The 16645-nt window shown below is 29.4% G+C and overlaps 6 protein-coding genes across 6 annotated transcripts; 2 read left to right on the top strand and 4 right to left on the bottom strand.

The window, feature by feature from the left end:
• Positions 1-13: 13 nt before the first annotated feature.
• BX663DRAFT_506924 (ubiquitin-conjugating enzyme/RWD-like protein) lies at positions 14-1042 on the bottom strand. The gene is made up of 7 exons (XM_051527256.1): positions 960-1042; positions 817-895; positions 711-727; positions 573-650; positions 399-507; positions 202-329; positions 14-140 (listed from the first exon to the last, which is right to left on the bottom strand). Exons 1-7 carry the CDS (start codon positions 981-983, stop codon positions 126-128), a joined length of 450 nt encoding a protein of 149 aa, XP_051383553.1. The 5' UTR covers positions 984-1042; the 3' UTR covers positions 14-125.
• Positions 1043-1145: 103 nt separating this feature from the next.
• Positions 1146-3750, bottom strand: BX663DRAFT_506922 (uncharacterized protein). The gene is made up of 9 exons (XM_051527255.1): positions 3478-3750; positions 3345-3405; positions 2844-3291; positions 2523-2709; positions 2200-2463; positions 1987-2127; positions 1693-1917; positions 1532-1635; positions 1146-1467 (listed from the first exon to the last, which is right to left on the bottom strand). The coding sequence occupies exons 3-9, from the start codon at positions 3260-3262 to the stop codon at positions 1215-1217; spliced, it is 1593 nt and encodes a 530-aa protein (XP_051383552.1). The 5' UTR covers positions 3263-3291; positions 3345-3405; positions 3478-3750; the 3' UTR covers positions 1146-1214.
• Positions 2880-4429, bottom strand: BX663DRAFT_34336 (uncharacterized protein). The gene is made up of 3 exons (XM_051522154.1): positions 4230-4429; positions 3478-4042; positions 2880-3405 (listed from the first exon to the last, which is right to left on the bottom strand). The coding sequence occupies exons 1-3, from the start codon at positions 4358-4360 to the stop codon at positions 3331-3333; spliced, it is 771 nt and encodes a 256-aa protein (XP_051383551.1). The 5' UTR covers positions 4361-4429; the 3' UTR covers positions 2880-3330.
• A 2479-nt stretch (positions 4430-6908) lies between these two features.
• Positions 6909-8056, bottom strand: BX663DRAFT_551274 (uncharacterized protein; the record flags this gene model as incomplete). The annotated part of the gene is made up of 2 exons (XM_051531269.1): positions 6909-7694; positions 8006-8056. 2 exons carry the CDS (start codon positions 8054-8056, stop codon positions 6909-6911), a joined length of 837 nt encoding a protein of 278 aa, XP_051383550.1.
• Positions 8057-10795: 2739 nt separating this feature from the next.
• BX663DRAFT_433566 (uncharacterized protein) lies at positions 10796-11865 on the top strand (the record flags this gene model as incomplete). The annotated part of the gene is made up of 2 exons (XM_051523002.1): positions 10796-10938; positions 11727-11865. Coding segments are annotated over 2 exons (282 nt in total), but the record flags the coding sequence as incomplete, so codon positions are not given.
• Positions 11866-13372: 1507 nt separating this feature from the next.
• On the top strand, positions 13373-16279 carry BX663DRAFT_542487 (uncharacterized protein; the record flags this gene model as incomplete). Its single annotated transcript, XM_051530818.1, has 4 exons — positions 13373-13419; positions 14070-14075; positions 14249-15283; positions 16105-16279. 4 exons carry the CDS (start codon positions 13373-13375, stop codon positions 16112-16114), a joined length of 1098 nt encoding a protein of 365 aa, XP_051383548.1. The 3' UTR covers positions 16115-16279.
• Between the last annotated feature and the right edge of the window lie 366 nt (positions 16280-16645).

The following is a 16645-nucleotide window of genomic DNA, read 5'->3' as shown; positions in this document are numbered from 1 at the left end:
ACGCGTTGTATACTTATAATTTTAATTTCAAGCCAATAAATTTTTAACAAAAAAGACGGCATAAACGATTGACGTTTTATTTACAAAATAATAAGTGTGTGTAAGCTTTTTTTAATTTTTTAATTTTAATTTGAAGCGTACTATGAATAAAGAGGATTAAAATACAAGGTTATAAAGTAATGATTAAAAAATAAAGGTTACCTTCTCAACATATTCTTTTGCCAACTTGTTGAATTTAGTTCTATTTGTATTGTATGTTTCCGCAATAGAGCCAACAAGTGCATCATCTGGATTAGGTGTTTCCAATAAACCAACAAGTGCTTGTAACACTGTTTATCCCAAAAAAACAAAAAATAAGTTTCAGCGTTTTTTTTTCTTGTTTATTATCTCTCTTTTACCGTTAACTACTTTGGTTGCAGGTTTCCAAGTGTCAGATTTTAAAAGATCAATACAAATAGACCCATCATCATCAATGTTTGGATGATAAATTTTTGTAGTAAATTTTATCTATTTTTTTTTTAAATTAATTTTATACTATAGAATCGAATATTATTTATTTATTTATTTGTTACCTGTGGCGGTTTAAAAGGATAATCAGAAGAGAAAACTATGTCTAATTTAAAACGTCCACCTTGATAGGGGGTCCCTTTCTACAAAAGATAGAATATGTTATTCAGCTGTTTGTAATTCCAGCTTTAATTATAACTTACAGGTCCACTTAATTCACCTTTTAAGTTACACATTATAAAATGTAAATAGCTTGAATTCTTTTCTTTTTTTTTTAAGGGGCATAGAATTATTGATTACTTGACTTACCTTGCCAGTGAAATAGGTCTTCGTCAATAGGGGTTGCTTTGACACCATTAGGTGGATTCTTTGTTAAATCTGCTAATTCCTTAATGAATAAAACACATTAATAATAATAAAAGATTTATTTGTATATTATTATTTTCAGTTACTTTTTGAATTCTTCTTAAAGCCATTTTCTATATCAAGTAAAAAATAAAAAAAAATAAAATGAAATAAAATAAAATGAAATAAGATAAAATATAAAATAAAATAAAAGAGGATTTCTACGCGTGCTAAATACGCACCTATTTCTCTCTCTTTCTCTCTCTCTCTCTTTTTTTTTTTCTCGTTCATGTCTAAAATAGCGATGGCTGCGTTTAAAATTAAAATAGGACGGCTAGCAATGGAAATTATTATGCGCAAATTTATTTATAAATATTGTAAATTTGGTCACTTTGTACAAAATCAATAGATAAATGATGCTTTCTTTTATCTTCAGAAACAGATAAAATATCATCTACATAGACAAAATGCTGATAATTCTTATAATAGCTCTGAAGGATACCTTCCATAAAATGAATAAAGCTCATGTCTTCTTGTTCCTCGGGCCATAATTTCATGATTTGAATTGTATTTTTAGTTAGGGCTACAGTCACTTCAATAATCGCTGTTTGCATTCTTTTATTTATCAAAAAAAGTAAGAATTAAGATATAAAAGCCTCTTTTAAAGAATACAACTTACTTTTCTGTCAATTTCTTATTTCGGATAGCTTGATCTAAATGATAAATAAAATTATTTGGTAAAATAAACTTCCATTCTCCATAAGCAATTGAATATTCATTAAACTATGAATGTATTTCGGTAAGTAAAAGTAAAATTTACATTAAAGGAGAAGAACTTACCTTTTTAATTTGTCTGGAAATGGTATTAATGATGTCTGGATTATTTACAATATTCTCTATATCAGTTGTAATGAAACCTCCTGTATTATTAGGAAACACTTCGCAAGCAGAAGCTATTTCATCACTAGATAAATCATGGACACCAAATTCCCATATTTGTGTTGTAGGTTCCTTTTTATGCTTCAACATGCTTCTATTAAAAAGCATTCCATTGTATCTATCAAACTAGAAAAATAGATATAAATATACAGATATCCATCCATGTATCCACTATATATATTTATATATATTTACCATCATAACATATTGCTTATTTGTAGGATTAGTTTGTATTGAACTTTGATTCTTTTCATTCACTAAAGCTCTTCTTAACATGAGTGAGGATTCAGATTGACCATATACAAGGAATTGTGATAATGGTCTTAATGCCTTTAACTTTAAGATAATAGTATTAACAAAAAAAGAAAAAGAAAACAGGTTATTTACATGGTATCTTCCTTTACTTACACGAGTAGGAAATCTTAGATAGGATGCCACTCTATTCCATAAAAATAATTGAGATGACTCTAATTCATCTTCATTCTCATATTCCATTTCATCCATTATTTTAGGTCTTTTTGATAAATTATCTAAATAGATAGCGCATATTTGATTATAAGATTTCACCTCCAAGTCTGTTTCTGCTGTTAAATTTGTCAACTTTTTTAATTCAGACGTAGGTAAAATAACAAGTGCTTCTGTAGGCTTATTAGCATGGGAAACAACTCCAACCTAAAGAAAAAAAAATGTTAATATACAATAATTAAATCTATTCAATATACTTTGATTACAATTTCATTCACTTGCATAAAACTCTTTAATTTGCTAATTTCTACAATTTGATCTTTTGCTGAAATAGCCATAAAGCTTAGTTCTCTATTACCAATAAAATCATTTAACCTCTTTAAAGGTAAAAAGGAAGATATACAAATTTCATTTCTAATTTCTTTATTTTTCCCTGAAGTAGAAATCAGTTCTCTATAAAACTTGTTAACAATGGGTTTTTTTTTCTCTCACTCTTACTCTCATTCTCACTCACTCACTCACTCACTCTCACTCTCACACACACTCCCTCTCCCTCTCTCCTTTTTATTTTCATATCAATAACTTACTGTATTTGTTCTTTATGATAACAATGCTGCTTTCCTTCTAAAGTGATAGATGATATATACTTCCCCCCTTTTGAAATAACTCCTTGAAATAGAAAAGGTGTGCTTTGGAAGTTTACTCTTTTTGGACTTTCGACTGTTGTTGTAATACGTGGATCTAATCTAGGATCTCGATTATTAGGTAATATTCGTTTTACTGGAGTAGAAGTAGTCGTATAATGAGATGGCAAATTATTGTATTGTATTAAGCTTGATTTTTGTTCATGATTAGATTCTAAATTATTATGATTTGAAGGTATTGCTGAAAATAAGTTTAAAGGTGCACGATAGCTTATGTTTTTAGGTGCAATTGGCGGGTATTTAGATAAGGATAAGTTAGGTGAAGAAGGTGTATTTGATGATGTAGAATGCTTTCCAACCATCTTTAATATAGATGTTAAATCAACATTTGCTAAAATAAAGATGTTAAAAGAGGTATTTATATTTCAATTTATATTATCTTACATGATGGGGGCTTTGGAGTAAGTTTAATGCTGGTGTTAGTATTAAATGATGTATTTTTTGTCTACCAAAAAAAAAAAAGCAATCAGTATCGTTTCATCCTCTTTTTTGTTTGTTTCCTTCCTTTTAGGTCTACCTTTGATGGAATAGTGAATGTAATCTTGGGCGGTGGATTATCTACATTCTTTCTTTTATTTTGTTCGGTTACTTCTTCTGTTGATGCTTTTCGTTTTTTCTCTAATAAGTCATCATTATCATCGTTGCTTTTCTTCCTCTTTAGCTCTTTTTCTTTGCCTTTCCCTGTGTCGTTTATATTCTCATTTAGTTTATCTTTGTCCTTTTCTACATCTTTTTCGTTTTTATCCTTTTCGACTTTATCCTTTTCGACTTTATCCTTTTCATCTTTATCTTTTTCCTTTTTATCTTTTTCCTTTTTATTCTTTTCTTCTTTCTCTTTTTCGTCTTTCTCTTTTTCTTCTTTATTCTCTACTTTCTCTATGGCCGTTTCTTTTTTTGTATTGGCAACGATTTTTTGCAAATCTGCCTCTACTTCTGGTAATGAGTGTTGTTTCTTTTTCCCCTTAATTATACTATTCTTTTTCCTTTTTGTTTTTGATGTTTTCTTCTTTTGATAGCCTTTTAAAAATTCTTCTAAAATAGTTGGACAATTGAGATTATGTTCTGGTTCCCAAGTATTAAATCTAAAGAAAAATTAACAACAATAACAACAACAAAAAAAAAACAAAAAAAGGAGGGGCAAATATAAGTGATGTAATATTCTTCAAGTGATGATTTATATATATTACTCTATTAATCAGAGATTTAGCCTCATCTATTTTGTATATCAAAAGAACAAACATAGTTTTTTTATTTTATTTTTTTTACCACGCGTCATCGTAATTCTTCCATTTAATCAAGAACATATGAACACCTGTTTCGGAAATGCGCATATCAACAATCTTTTCTACTTCATAATAAAAGGTATCATCGTCATCTTCCATGCTATCTAATGTCGACATTTTAAAGTAGAATGTGTTATATATGAATATATATAAATATATATATTTGTATATTTATGTAAATAAAAGAAAAGAATGTAATACATATTTTTTTCTTTTTCTTTACCTTTTTTTTTTTTTTTTTTTTTTTTTTTTTTTTTTGTGACCTTCATATTTTCTTTTCTTTCAGATAAACATTTTTAATTTAAAATAATCTGGTAAAAAAAACGCACACACACACAACAAGGCTAGTTCTCAAAGTTCATAATATTCATAACTAAAACTACACACTAAGATACAATTATTATGGGACATAGCATCAGTTCCTTATTATTATTATTAAAGAGAAAAGAAATAAAAAAAAAAGTCTGTTGGTTAGTTTCTCGATATTTACTGTAGCTGTTCAAATAAAGATCTGGAGATTCAGATCATTAATAAGTTTCTTTAACATTTGCTTTGTATATAAAAACTTAATTCTAAAATTAATTAATAATCTTGAGAGCTAATTAGACCGAGATCATACTTCTGAAGTGAGTAAAAATGATAAAAGTATGTTTAGGAAAGGGCGTCGAGCGAAATAGATTATAACGATAAAAAGGTGAAGCAGTCTTTTTCCTCTAAGAAGGAATCATAGCATCAAGTTAATCTTATTCCTCCTTATTTGACAAGATATATATACATATACATATATATAGTTTATGTTAAACAATAAGTAATAGTTTAGGTAGAACTCTTAGAAAGCTATAATCAACATAATTGTTTGTGCCAGCAAACTTTATCCAAGGAAAAGGTATTTATTCCAATGAAATTCAGAATGATTAGCTCAATTTAAACAATACTGGAGGTTATTGGAGCACCAAATTCCAATGACGCATAGCTTCTCAGTATGTGAATTCTTGTTGTTATCTACTAACTAATAAGGTCAAATAGTTAAATACAAAAGTATTATTTATGATTAACAGTTAATGCAATTGGAAGTTAAGCATTCTTTATTATAATGATACAACATACAAGATAAAAAAAAAAGGAGAGAGAGAAAAGCAGTAAGAGAATCCACTTCAAAAGTGAGTAGTAACAGTGGTACAGTTACTGGGCATTACTTCAATTTTATCAGTAATGTTTTGGATGTAATGGACCGTTATGAGGAATTCAAAGGTCATCATCTGATTATGGGACAATGCTCCTATTCATAAACATCAAGACATTCAAAACCTTATTGAGAGCCGAGACTATAAGTGCGTATATCTACCCCCCTTATTCGCCTGAATTTAACTCCATCAAGCAATTTTGGTCGGTTTGTAAAAGCAAACTTAATAGAGAGCAACTTTTGGAAGAGACATTGACTTTAAGAATTGCAGACGCTTGCAATAGAGTATTATATAGTGATCTTCAAGGAGTTTGTAATTATTCAGCATCCAAGTTTGAAGATTGTCTTGATCGTAAACCTATCTAATAGATTTGCGCATTTTACGTATGCCTAAGTAGTGCTATTTGTTTTTATAAATGTGCTAAGCTTTTTTTTTTTTTTTTTTTTTTTTTTTTTTTTTTTTTTGGCTGTGTGATTTATTTTTTTGTAAGTACGCCATTTTTTTTTTTTTGAAAAAATGTGCGGATAATTTTTCCGTTTGGTGTAATTACAACAGATAACTGGCTTAAAATCCTTTTTATTGGATTTCAAAGTGCGCTCCTAGATGTGTAACTCGTATACATCAGGCATCACAAAGATATACAAGTAGCTATGATCTCATGTGCAAAAATCGTTGTCAGTCACGCCTATTTGGAAAAAAAAAAGCCTCTAGTTATTCATAAATATATGGCCCATCCATTGTCAATCAGAGTTCAATTTATTTTACTTTTAGTTTTTGCAAGTGAGCCTACAAGGCCGACAAACTTTAATAGTAAATGTTATGATTGTAGTCGTCCTTATAACCAAGTTAATAGAAATAAACCATCATTTATTACATAATAAAGAGGTTATTCACATAAAACTAGTATATTGAACTTCACAGCATAATGTTCATTCTACACTCAGTTTCAATAATAGTCATTGTTAGAATGTTTGAGCAATAATAATAATTATATACATAATTCAAACAGGATTGTGACTGGTGTATTCAATTACATAATTGTTCTTGAGTGATACATATCAGATATACATTGATAATATTGAATATTGTTAAGTAATGAAATCTTATACAATGATAATGATAGTAACTCATAAATAATCGGTATTGTTGCAGCTAGACATATTCACTGAGAATTAATATTGATGTGTCGCAGTCCAATAATAATGATTCGTTAGGTTTCTAGGAACAGCGATAACTCAAGGAGAAAAAAGAATAAAGATATATCTTATTGATCGCAGAATTATTTGGAGACACTGTCTTCTGTAAAACTTGCTTATCTGAATCATATTTCCATTGATAATACTTACCTTTTAAAAACATATAAATAGCCCTCGATTTTTCCATACAATTTTCCGTTGTACAATTTTTGTATTATCTTTAATAAACTATACAAAGTTTTCACAGATTTGTCTTCTGTTCATTTCTCTTTCTCTATCTTCTTGCTAATCAAAACATGTTCTATAATACTTGTTGTATTCTTCATAGATGTATGCTTTTTCACAAATTGAATCATCGGGTGCTGTTTCACTAGGTTTCAACAGAATGATATGTGAGTCGATTTCAAAGAGTCGCTTGAAAAGAGGCAACCAGATACTATAGGTAAAGTCCCCTTCTGGAATATTTTTGGGATAGGCAGGGTTGAGGATGTGCTGAGAATTTTGCATGCTGTCCAGAATTGTATCAAGGAATTTATAAGTATTGTACTCAGCAGCAAGCACCTTATTTGAGCCACATAATCTATCCAGATATCTTCTTCCAAAAGTTACACTTCCCTTTTCTACGCTTTTGGCGCATATATATTCCCATTTTTCTTTAACCCAAGATTCCGCGGGTGATGTCTTGACTTGGTATTTTTTGAAGAAATGCCTTTTTATTCTATTCCAACTATCTTTTGTGAACAAAGATGCTTGACTAAAAATATCGTCGTTGGTCAAATCAAGGATACCAGAAAGTCCAGCTGCCATGCAATTTCTTTCTTTTGGATTCAGCTTAACGCCTTGAACATATAGATCATGTAAGCGTTGCCCTTCTTTGAATATAGAACTCTTAATGGAAATGGAATTTGAGGAGAGTTCAACAGGGCTTATAATTGGGTCCTCTGGCACAACATAAGGTTTACTTTTATAGGAAGTACTAGCTTCCTGTTCAAGATGGGACTCCAATGTTTGATATTGTTCTATTCTTAGCCTCTTCTCTATTCTTTCCTTGATTTGATCTTCATGTTGTCTCTGTTTTGAGTACAAAGATAAGGAAAGAGAAAAAAAGAAAGACAAGTCTGTGAAAACTTTGTATAGTTTATTGAAGATAAAATAATGCAAAAATTGTACAAGAAGAAAATAATATGGAAAAATGACGAGTGTTATTTATATGTGTTGATAAGACAAAGATAACAAAAGAATAAGACAGAATAAATCTGTGAAAACTTTGTATTAAACTTTTATTATCAATCAAAAAATGAAAATTAAAAATTAAAAACTGAATTTTTTAAAAGATGAGTGCAAAATGGATCCTTATTTATATCTTGTGGAGAACGGGTTACTTCGCAACAGGAACAGAGTGCAGATATTTTGAAAAAAGAATATTTTCCCATAGAATAATTAAAATTATTGTGTTAGAGATCTAGTCTTTGCCCTGACTGAGAATTAATCTCAGTTAACTCTAATAAATATTAAATTATTGGTGCTTGATCTAGCCGGTTATTTTTCTTGAAACAAAATAATAAAATTTCGTTTTTTCATACTTGTGAATGATATAGGAAAGACACTTTTGATATACAGATTTATATTCTAACCAGCTTCTTTATATTATATTCATTCCTCAATGTACTACTTAAATGAATTTCATTATATTATATAGTGTATTCAATTAGAATAGAGTTCTCATAGATAGTATATGATTATATTTATAAATTAGTATTTTAGACAATATTAAATAATAATGCATATATATATAACTAATAGGTATAATCTATAATTCATATATCTTTATTATTAATAACTCCTGACACTATGTTTTTCTTATCATTATTTTGTAGAGTTAGTATTTATTATAACATTATTTTTTCTCATCACAAGAATGTCTTATAAACTGAAATCAAATAATATTGTATGCATAAAGTGTATAACTAATAACTATAATATCATTCGGTTCTTCATGACTCTGATTTGTGCATTATAAGATATTATGTAATACATCATTATATACACAACAATATGTTTTTGTAAGGTAAGTCATATTAATAGGAGTGTGATTTAGATAAGTAAATACTGCTATAACAAAGCCTTTAAGCACAAATTTTGTTTGCGAATAATTCTGCATACAATAAAATATATTTTTATCTTTATTTCCCCTGAGCTGGCACTGTTACTAGTGTGATATTTCTTTTTAAAATATCAAATAAAAAATATTAGAAGAAAAAATAATATTAAGACAAAAAGAGTCAACGAAACCGAACAATAGTTCCAAAGTCAATTATTTTATTTATGAATTCAAATTGATGGGGTATTTATAAGAATTGTTAAAGAGGTCTGAGGATAGGATGTGAATCAGAAAAGTATTAGTTACGACCGAATTAGGTATATTGTTGACAATGAAGTGTTAATGATTTTAATATTATTAGATGGAGCGGATCAAGAGAGAGTTAGGATAGAATTTCTTAAATGAATTTATGATCCGCATGTTTAATCATGAAACATGACATTATAAGTCAGCTCATGACAACCAGAAATATAAAATATAATAAATCAATATTTCTAGGGTTTAGGGTCAAGGGTCTAGGGTCAAGGGTGTAGGGTCTGGGTTAAGCAAATCGTTAATATTTATTCATAATGGATACTCTCGCTATAACAAAACCAATTACTTATAAGCTACTATTATTATCATCCTCTAAGATGTTATTACATAACAATATCTAATATTATAGATGTATATATAATATTTATGACTTGTATAAATAATCATATAATTCAATATAACAGTCATAAACCTATTGAATTATTATTATTACATGATACAATGAATATAACTATTATCTAAGCTCGAATACTCAAACAATGACTATTATTAAAACTGAGTGTAGAATGAATATTATGCTGTGAAGTTCAATATACAAGTTTTATATGAATAACCTCTTTATTATGTAAGAAATGATGGTTTATTTCTATTAACTTAATTGTAAGGACGACTACAATCATAACAATATCAAACAAAAGAAACTAGATCTACTGCTTGCAACAAGAGGCGTTGATGTCGCTTTTCTTGCCATAAGTTCAATCTAATATTGGAGTATTAGATGAAATTTATAACAAGGGAAACAGAATTGTTATTAACTTTTTCTTCTAATTTGAAAACAGACTTTTCGTGAAAGCATACGTCATCAAAAACTAGAAATTATTAAAATATCATTACAAGGGGATTTGCTATTTGATTAAACCACCAAATTTCATCATTACGTCACTGAAAATATTTTGAAGTGCGTATTTAGAGCGCTTAGAATTATTCTTTTTTCTTCACTCTTCAATAAAAATGTCCACCAATAAGTTGAATAAACAACTTATCAAGAACGCGAAAGACAGAGAGCTCCTTTATGCAGGGGTTCAAGAGAAGGCAATTTCAGAACAGGTATAGTTATTTATCATTAATTTTATCGTTATAAAAAACTAATTGGCAAACTTCGAATAGAGAAAAGCACTAAAGGTAAACCTTTTAACAATTTTTTGAACTGACAACCTAATTTCTCATCTGTATTTTAAAGAGCAAGCAGAGGATAACGGGAAAGAAACCAAAGCACATAAGTACTAACGGATTAAACACTAATTCCTCTCGCTGAAACGCCTCCTCAGTTCGACGATGTGAAGTCTATGTTTAATTCAATAAGTCGAACAAAGCCTACGAATTACAAGACTCTATACTACAAAACGTAACTTTTTTAACGAATACTTTTTATTCTAACACGTACACTTGAAGGCTATCAAGAAATCATATACTTGACATATCAGTTACAATCCCTGGCTTGCCCCTCATGCTGTAGTCACCAAACTTAAGAAATACTATTGTTGAATCCTCTAAGGGTCCTGAGTTCGACGAAAAAGAGCTTGACCACGTAATGAAGCATATCAAGGTAAACATTTGAAAGTAACTATTTGTTCAATAAACTCATCTTTTTTTAGAGCAATAAAACAACAAATAGGGGAATACAATTATCTCTTAATCAACTAAAAAACATTGCAAAGAAAGACAGAGACACTACTACTTCCGTCTCAGTCCTTAGGTTTCTGTAAGTATCTAAATGATTTGGCTGACTGCAAGTATGTACTGATTTTATTACGAAAATAGGATTAAAAAGCATCTAGAACAAGCTTACCTTTTTGAGAGCTCACTTATCAAGTCGCACTCTGAATGTGATTATGTTGTCAAGTTCTGCGGGCCATTGGTTGAAAAGACCTTCAAAAATCCCTCTGTCATCCCCCATTGGTAATATATGTTTTGATAAACAAAAAGTTAAAGAAAGAGAAAAAGATAAAAGACAAGTCTGTGAAAACTTCGTGTAGTTTTTTATTAAGAAAATAATACAAAAATTGTACAAGGAAAAATTATGTGAAAATGTAAAAGGTTATTTATATGTTTTTGCAAGATAAGTGATATTAATAGAACTATGATTTGGATAAGCAATTATTGCTATAATAAAGCATTAGTCATAAATATTTTCTCCGAATAATTCTGCCTACAATAAGATCTATTTTTATTCTTTTCTGCCTGAGCTGTCGCTGTTACTAAAAATATTAAATTATTATTTCTGGGGCAAGCGACGCGTCAATATTAATTCACAGTGAATATGTCAGCTATAGCAATACCAATTATTTATATGCTACTATTATTATTATCCTATAAGATATTATTACATAACAAAACTCATCTTTATAGCTATCATATATAATATGTATAACTTATAAATAATTATGTAATTGAATATAACAGTCATAATTCTATTGAATTATTATTATTACATAATATAATGTATATAATTATTTTTAATGCTCGAATATTCAAACAATTACTATTATCAAAACTGAGAGTAGAATGAATATTATGCTGTGAAGCGCGATATATTAGTTTTATTTGAATAACCTCTTTATTATGTAATAAATGATGGTTTATTTCTATTAACTTAATTATAAAGGCTACTACAATCATAACAATATATACTAATTTGTTGCATTTTACGTGACCTATGTTCTCATTCAACAACTCTTTTTTTTTAGGGGTGATACGATTCCTGGATCTTTACTTTCGTTAGGGGTAAAAATGAAAATGGATCTCAGGTTAATAGCAATTAACAATTCTAAACTTCAAGACCATGGCTATGGTGAAGTTGCCAGAGAATGTTCAACACCTAAATAATTTAAAGACAAAAGAAAGACTGTTGTAGCTTCCAAAGCCTTGCTTAACTCCGTGACAAATAAAAATGCAGTCAATCAAGAAAAAGACTGTGTCTACATCCCTTACCTTTTTGTGGATCCTTTCCCATATACCACCATCGGACTTTGAAAAATGCGATTTTCTTCTATGGAAATGGCTCTCTAATATATTATTAGTGAAAAAAATACCGACTTTGTCGTTTCTTGACTTCTTGAGGTACGAAGGAGTAAAACTTCAGATAGTATTAAGCAAAAATAACAAAAAATATAATCAACTTTTATAATATTTAATGGTTATCTTTATTCAAAATTAATAATTTCTCTATATTTATATTAAATTTGCTACAACAATAAAATTTATGTGACAACAGGGAGAATCGCGATTATAATAAAGATGCGTAAGTGTTGTCTTCTTAATTTTCTCATGTTGTCAACTAATTATGCCGACGTCTTCTATTTTCACAAATTATGCATAATTTTGACTTCTTTCTTCTCACGTTTGAATCCTTTACTATCGGCTAAAACCTTCTTTTATTTTGCCTATTAATTCTAAACGGTAGATTGTACTCTACTTCTATTGGCTGGTTCTCTACTTCGTTCCTAATAGACTGGACAATCCAATATATTTAAGCTGTAGGTTATCACTACTAGTGGTAATACCATAAAAGGAAATTTTTTCAAAGTCCGACGACGGTGTATGGGGAATTAACCCGGAATAAGGTATCCGCGCATAACCTAAGTGCCGCGGAAATAGTAAAAAATCCCGCTTCGGCGACCATACCTAGATTTCCGCGCAAGGTAATGGCATGTCCGTCACACCGGATAAACCGCGATCCGGCAATTGCCGCAACCCTACTTATTTCGCGACTGCTCGTGATGTTCATGTTGTGGTTTAGGTAGGTTTAAGTAATTAAATAAAAGAAATAAAATAAAATAAAAAGAAGATAAGACAGAAGAAGTACGTTGAGACTTGTCAATAAGTTTTATTAAAAGTTAATTCAATACAAGTATTGTTCTTAGTTATAAGTTATGAGTTCTACAAAATAAGGGTGAATAATGTAAGAGTATTTATATATTTTGTGGATAAGGATGATGAGTAATAAGAAGATAAAAATATAACAAATTGTTTTTGATAATATAATTATAGAAGGATTACTAAGAGTTATAATTATAGATTCATGTCTTTAGTATATATTTATTTTTATAACTAATACGTGTATTCTGAGTAGAATCAATTATTACGCGTATTTGTATTATTCTTAGTTTACCCCAGTTTAACTTGTATAAAGTTATTTTTATAAATTTATATTCAGCAGAACAATAATAGAAGAAAGTATATTTTTAGATGTAGGACTTTTTATTAATTAATTATTTTTCTATACAAGGGTAAATATACTAAATATGTTTATAGAGAGAATTATTATACAAATGCACTATGTATTCTATTATGACTATTTATCTTATTGAATTAAGTTATAAATCTTACAACCATGACAGTTCACAATACCACCACTCTTACCGTCCACCCGAGTGGACGGTAATGATCCGACTGTCGAACACCGCGTTGCTGTTGTTATAGAAAAAGCTCTGAATATAAGCATAAGTAATATTATAATAAATGAATTACATAATAAAGGATAAACTATAAGCCTGAATATGAAATAAAACTCTGTATACAACATCCTGTAAATAATATAAAAGTTATTGGCATCCAATCGTCTAGATGTATCGACTATAAAACATCATATCAATTCTAAATATTTATCTTTATAGCCGTGACAAATGATTCAAGTCGTCTTTGATCTACTGAAATAGACACCAGGAACCTAAGCTCAGATTAAACAATATTTATTTTATATAAAATTTAATAATATCATTATAATACCCGATAGATAATCTATAGAAATCAGTCTCTTGAATCAACACACACTGTTTCATGACTCATGCTCTTTCACAGCTATATTTATTTCTTTGATTCAGGATTCATTAGTATAAATATAAGCAGGTGTGTAGACACAAAATAATCTTTAAACTTTAATTCTTTTATTTTCTTTTTCTTTTCATTAAATAAACACAGTCTCAAACTATACTTCCTTTTGTTCTCTTTTTATTTTTCTTTATTGTATTATGTACCATCACAATCACTATAAGTGTATTTAATAAAATATTATTTATTAAAATTGTTAGATCACTGTAAGAAGTAAAATTTAAAAGTCATATTTTTATTTGGCAGCGCGTGTGGTGTGGTACGTGTATTTTATCGCTTTTTTTCTTTTTATTTTGACAAAAAAAAACTTCTGACAACTTTAACTAATGTCAAAACCATTACCTAAGTTTATCTCACCCACCTTTTGTTTCACAAACAGTGATATCAAACAGTTTAATTTACCCTCATTGTTTAAGAAATTTGAGGTTTCGAAATGGAATGACTACAATGAACTTGTTAAGATCACGAACGGACAACTAAGCGATGAACAATGCTTTAAGAAGTGGAAATTTGCCTTTGAAAGCGTCGAGACCGAATACACCAGGAATGTATCAGTTACTTCCTTTGCAGGAAAGATGGCAGAGTACTTGGGCGGCAGTAATGGTGCTGATGAATTTTTAGCTTCATATCACGGGAAAAAAATGAAACGCTTGAGACAACATGAAGATCAAATCAAGGAAAGAATAGAGAAGAGGCTAAGAATAGAACAATATCAAACATTGGAGTCCCATCTTGAACAGGAAGCTAGTACTTCCTATAAAAGTAAACCTTATGTTGTGCCAGAGGACCCAATTATAAGCCCTGTTGAACTCTCCTCAAATTCCATTTCCATTAAGAGTTCTATATTCAAAGAAGGGCAACGCTTACATGATCTATATGTTCAAGGCGTTAAGCTGAATCCAAAAGAAAGAAATTGCATGGCAGCTGGACTTTCTGGTATCCTTGATTTGACCAACGACGATATTTTTAGTCAAGCATCTTTGTTCACAAAAGATAGTTGGAATAGAATAAAAAGGCATTTCTTCAAAAAATACCAAGTCAAGACATCACCCGCGGAATCTTGGGTTAAAGAAAAATGGGAATATATATGCGCCAAAAGCGTAGAAAAGGGAAGTGTAACTTTTGGAAGAAGATATCTGGATAGATTATGTGGCTCAAATAAGGTGCTTGCTGCTGAGTACAATACTTATAAATTCCTTGATACAATTCTGGACAGCATGCAAAATTCTCAGCACATCCTCAACCCTGCCTATCCCAAAAATATTCCAGAAGGGGACTTTACCTATAGTATCTGGTTGCCTCTTTTCAAGCGACTCTTTGAAATCGACTCACATATCATTCTGTTGAAACCTAGTGAAACAGCACCCGATGATTCAATTTGTGAAAAAGCATACATCTATGAAGAATACAACAAGTATTATAGAACATGTTTTGATTAGCAAGAAGATAGAGAAAGAGAAATGAACAGAAGACAAATCTGTGAAAACTTTGTATAGTTTATTAAAGATAATACAAAAATTGTACAACGGAAAATTGTATGGAAAAATCGAGGGCTATTTATATGTTTTTAAAAGGTAAGTATTATCAATGGAAATATGATTCAGATAAGCAAGTTTTACAGAAGACAGTGTCTCCAAATAATTCTGCGATCAATAAGATATATCTTTATTCTTTTTTCTCCTTGAGTTATCGCTGTTCCTAGAAACCTAACGAATCATTATTATTGGACTGCGACACATCAATATTAATTCTCAGTGAATATGTCTAGCTGCAACAATACCGATTATTTATGAGTTACTATCATTATCATTGTATAAGATTTCATTACTTAACAATATTCAATATTATCAATGTATATCTGATATGTATCACTCAAGAACAATTATGTAATTGAATACACCAGTCACAATCCTGTTTGAATTATGTATATAATTATTATTATTGCTCAAACATTCTAACAATGACTATTATTGAAACTGAGTGTAGAATGAACATTATGCTGTGAAGTTCAATATACTAGTTTTATGTGAATAACCTCTTTATTATGTAATAAATGATGGTTTATTTCTATTAACTTGGTTATAAGGACGACTACAATCATAACATTTACTATTAAAGTTTGTCGGCCTTGTAGGCTCACTTGCAAAAACTAAAAGTAAAATAAATTGAACTCTGATTGACAATGGATGGGCCATATATTTATGAATAACTAGAGGCTTTTTTTTTTCCAAATAGGCGTGACTGACAACGATTTTTGCACATGAGATCATAGCTACTTGTATATCTTTGTGATGCCTGATGTATACGAGTTACACATCTAGGAGCGCACTTTGAAATCCAATAAAAAGGATTTTAAGCCAGTTATCTGTTGTAATTACACCAAACGGAAAAATTATCCGCACATTTTTTCAAAAAAAAAAAAATGGCGTACTTACAAAAAAATAAATCACACAGCCAAAAAAAAAAAAAAAAAAAAAAAAAAAAAAAAAAAAAGCTTAGCACATTTATAAAAACAAATAGCACTACTTAGGCATACGTAAAATGCGCAAATCTATTAGATAGGTTTACGATCAAGACAATCTTCAAACTTGGATGCTGAATAATTACAAACTCCTTGAAGATCACTACAGTGACTCACAAAAGTGTGGCAATGTTCTATGATTTTTGGCTTTCCTTAATGCACAACATAAATGAATAAAGATACATTAATAAAAGTATTTTTAATGGAAAGTTGACAAAATTTACATTATTTTTATAGCTTCTTAATCTCATTTAC

This window comes from Cokeromyces recurvatus (assembly GCF_025118155.1).
Source record: "Cokeromyces recurvatus strain NRRL 2243 chromosome Unknown BX663scaffold_10, whole genome shotgun sequence".
NCBI lineage: Eukaryota > Fungi > Mucoromycota > Mucoromycetes > Mucorales > Mucoraceae > Cokeromyces > Cokeromyces recurvatus.
This window is presented reverse-complemented; position numbering and strand designations above follow the sequence as displayed.

Bases quoted from the DNA above. Each gene is read 5' to 3' on its own strand.
- BX663DRAFT_506924 (XM_051527256.1), bottom strand. From the start codon at position 983: ATGGCTTTAAGAAGAATTCAAAAA. The intron at 508-572 runs GTAACAAATAAA...AAAAAAAAATAG, and splicing joins ATCCTTTTAAACCGCCACAG to ATAAAATTTACTACAAAAAT. The intron at 330-398 runs GTAAAAGAGAGA...TGGGATAAACAG, and splicing joins TGCAACCAAAGTAGTTAACG to TGTTACAAGCACTTGTTGGT.
- BX663DRAFT_34336 (XM_051522154.1), bottom strand. From the start codon at position 4,360: ATGTCGACATTAGATAGCATGGAAGATGACGATGATACCTTTTATTAT. The intron at 4,043-4,229 runs GTGGTAAAAAAA...ATTTTTCTTTAG, and splicing joins TGGAAGAATTACGATGACGC to ATTTAATACTTGGGAACCAG. The intron at 3,406-3,477 runs GTAGACCTAAAA...TTTTTTTGGTAG, and splicing joins CATTCACTATTCCATCAAAG to ACAAAAAATACATCATTTAA.
- BX663DRAFT_506922 (XM_051527255.1), bottom strand. From the start codon at position 3,262: ATGGTTGGAAAGCATTCTACATCATCAAATACACCTTCTTCACCTAAC. The intron at 2,464-2,522 runs GTAATCAAAGTA...TTTTTTCTTTAG, and splicing joins TTATGCAAGTGAATGAAATT to GTTGGAGTTGTTTCCCATGC. The intron at 1,636-1,692 runs GTAAGTTCTTCT...ATACATTCATAG, and splicing joins TTTCCAGACAAATTAAAAAG to TTTAATGAATATTCAATTGC.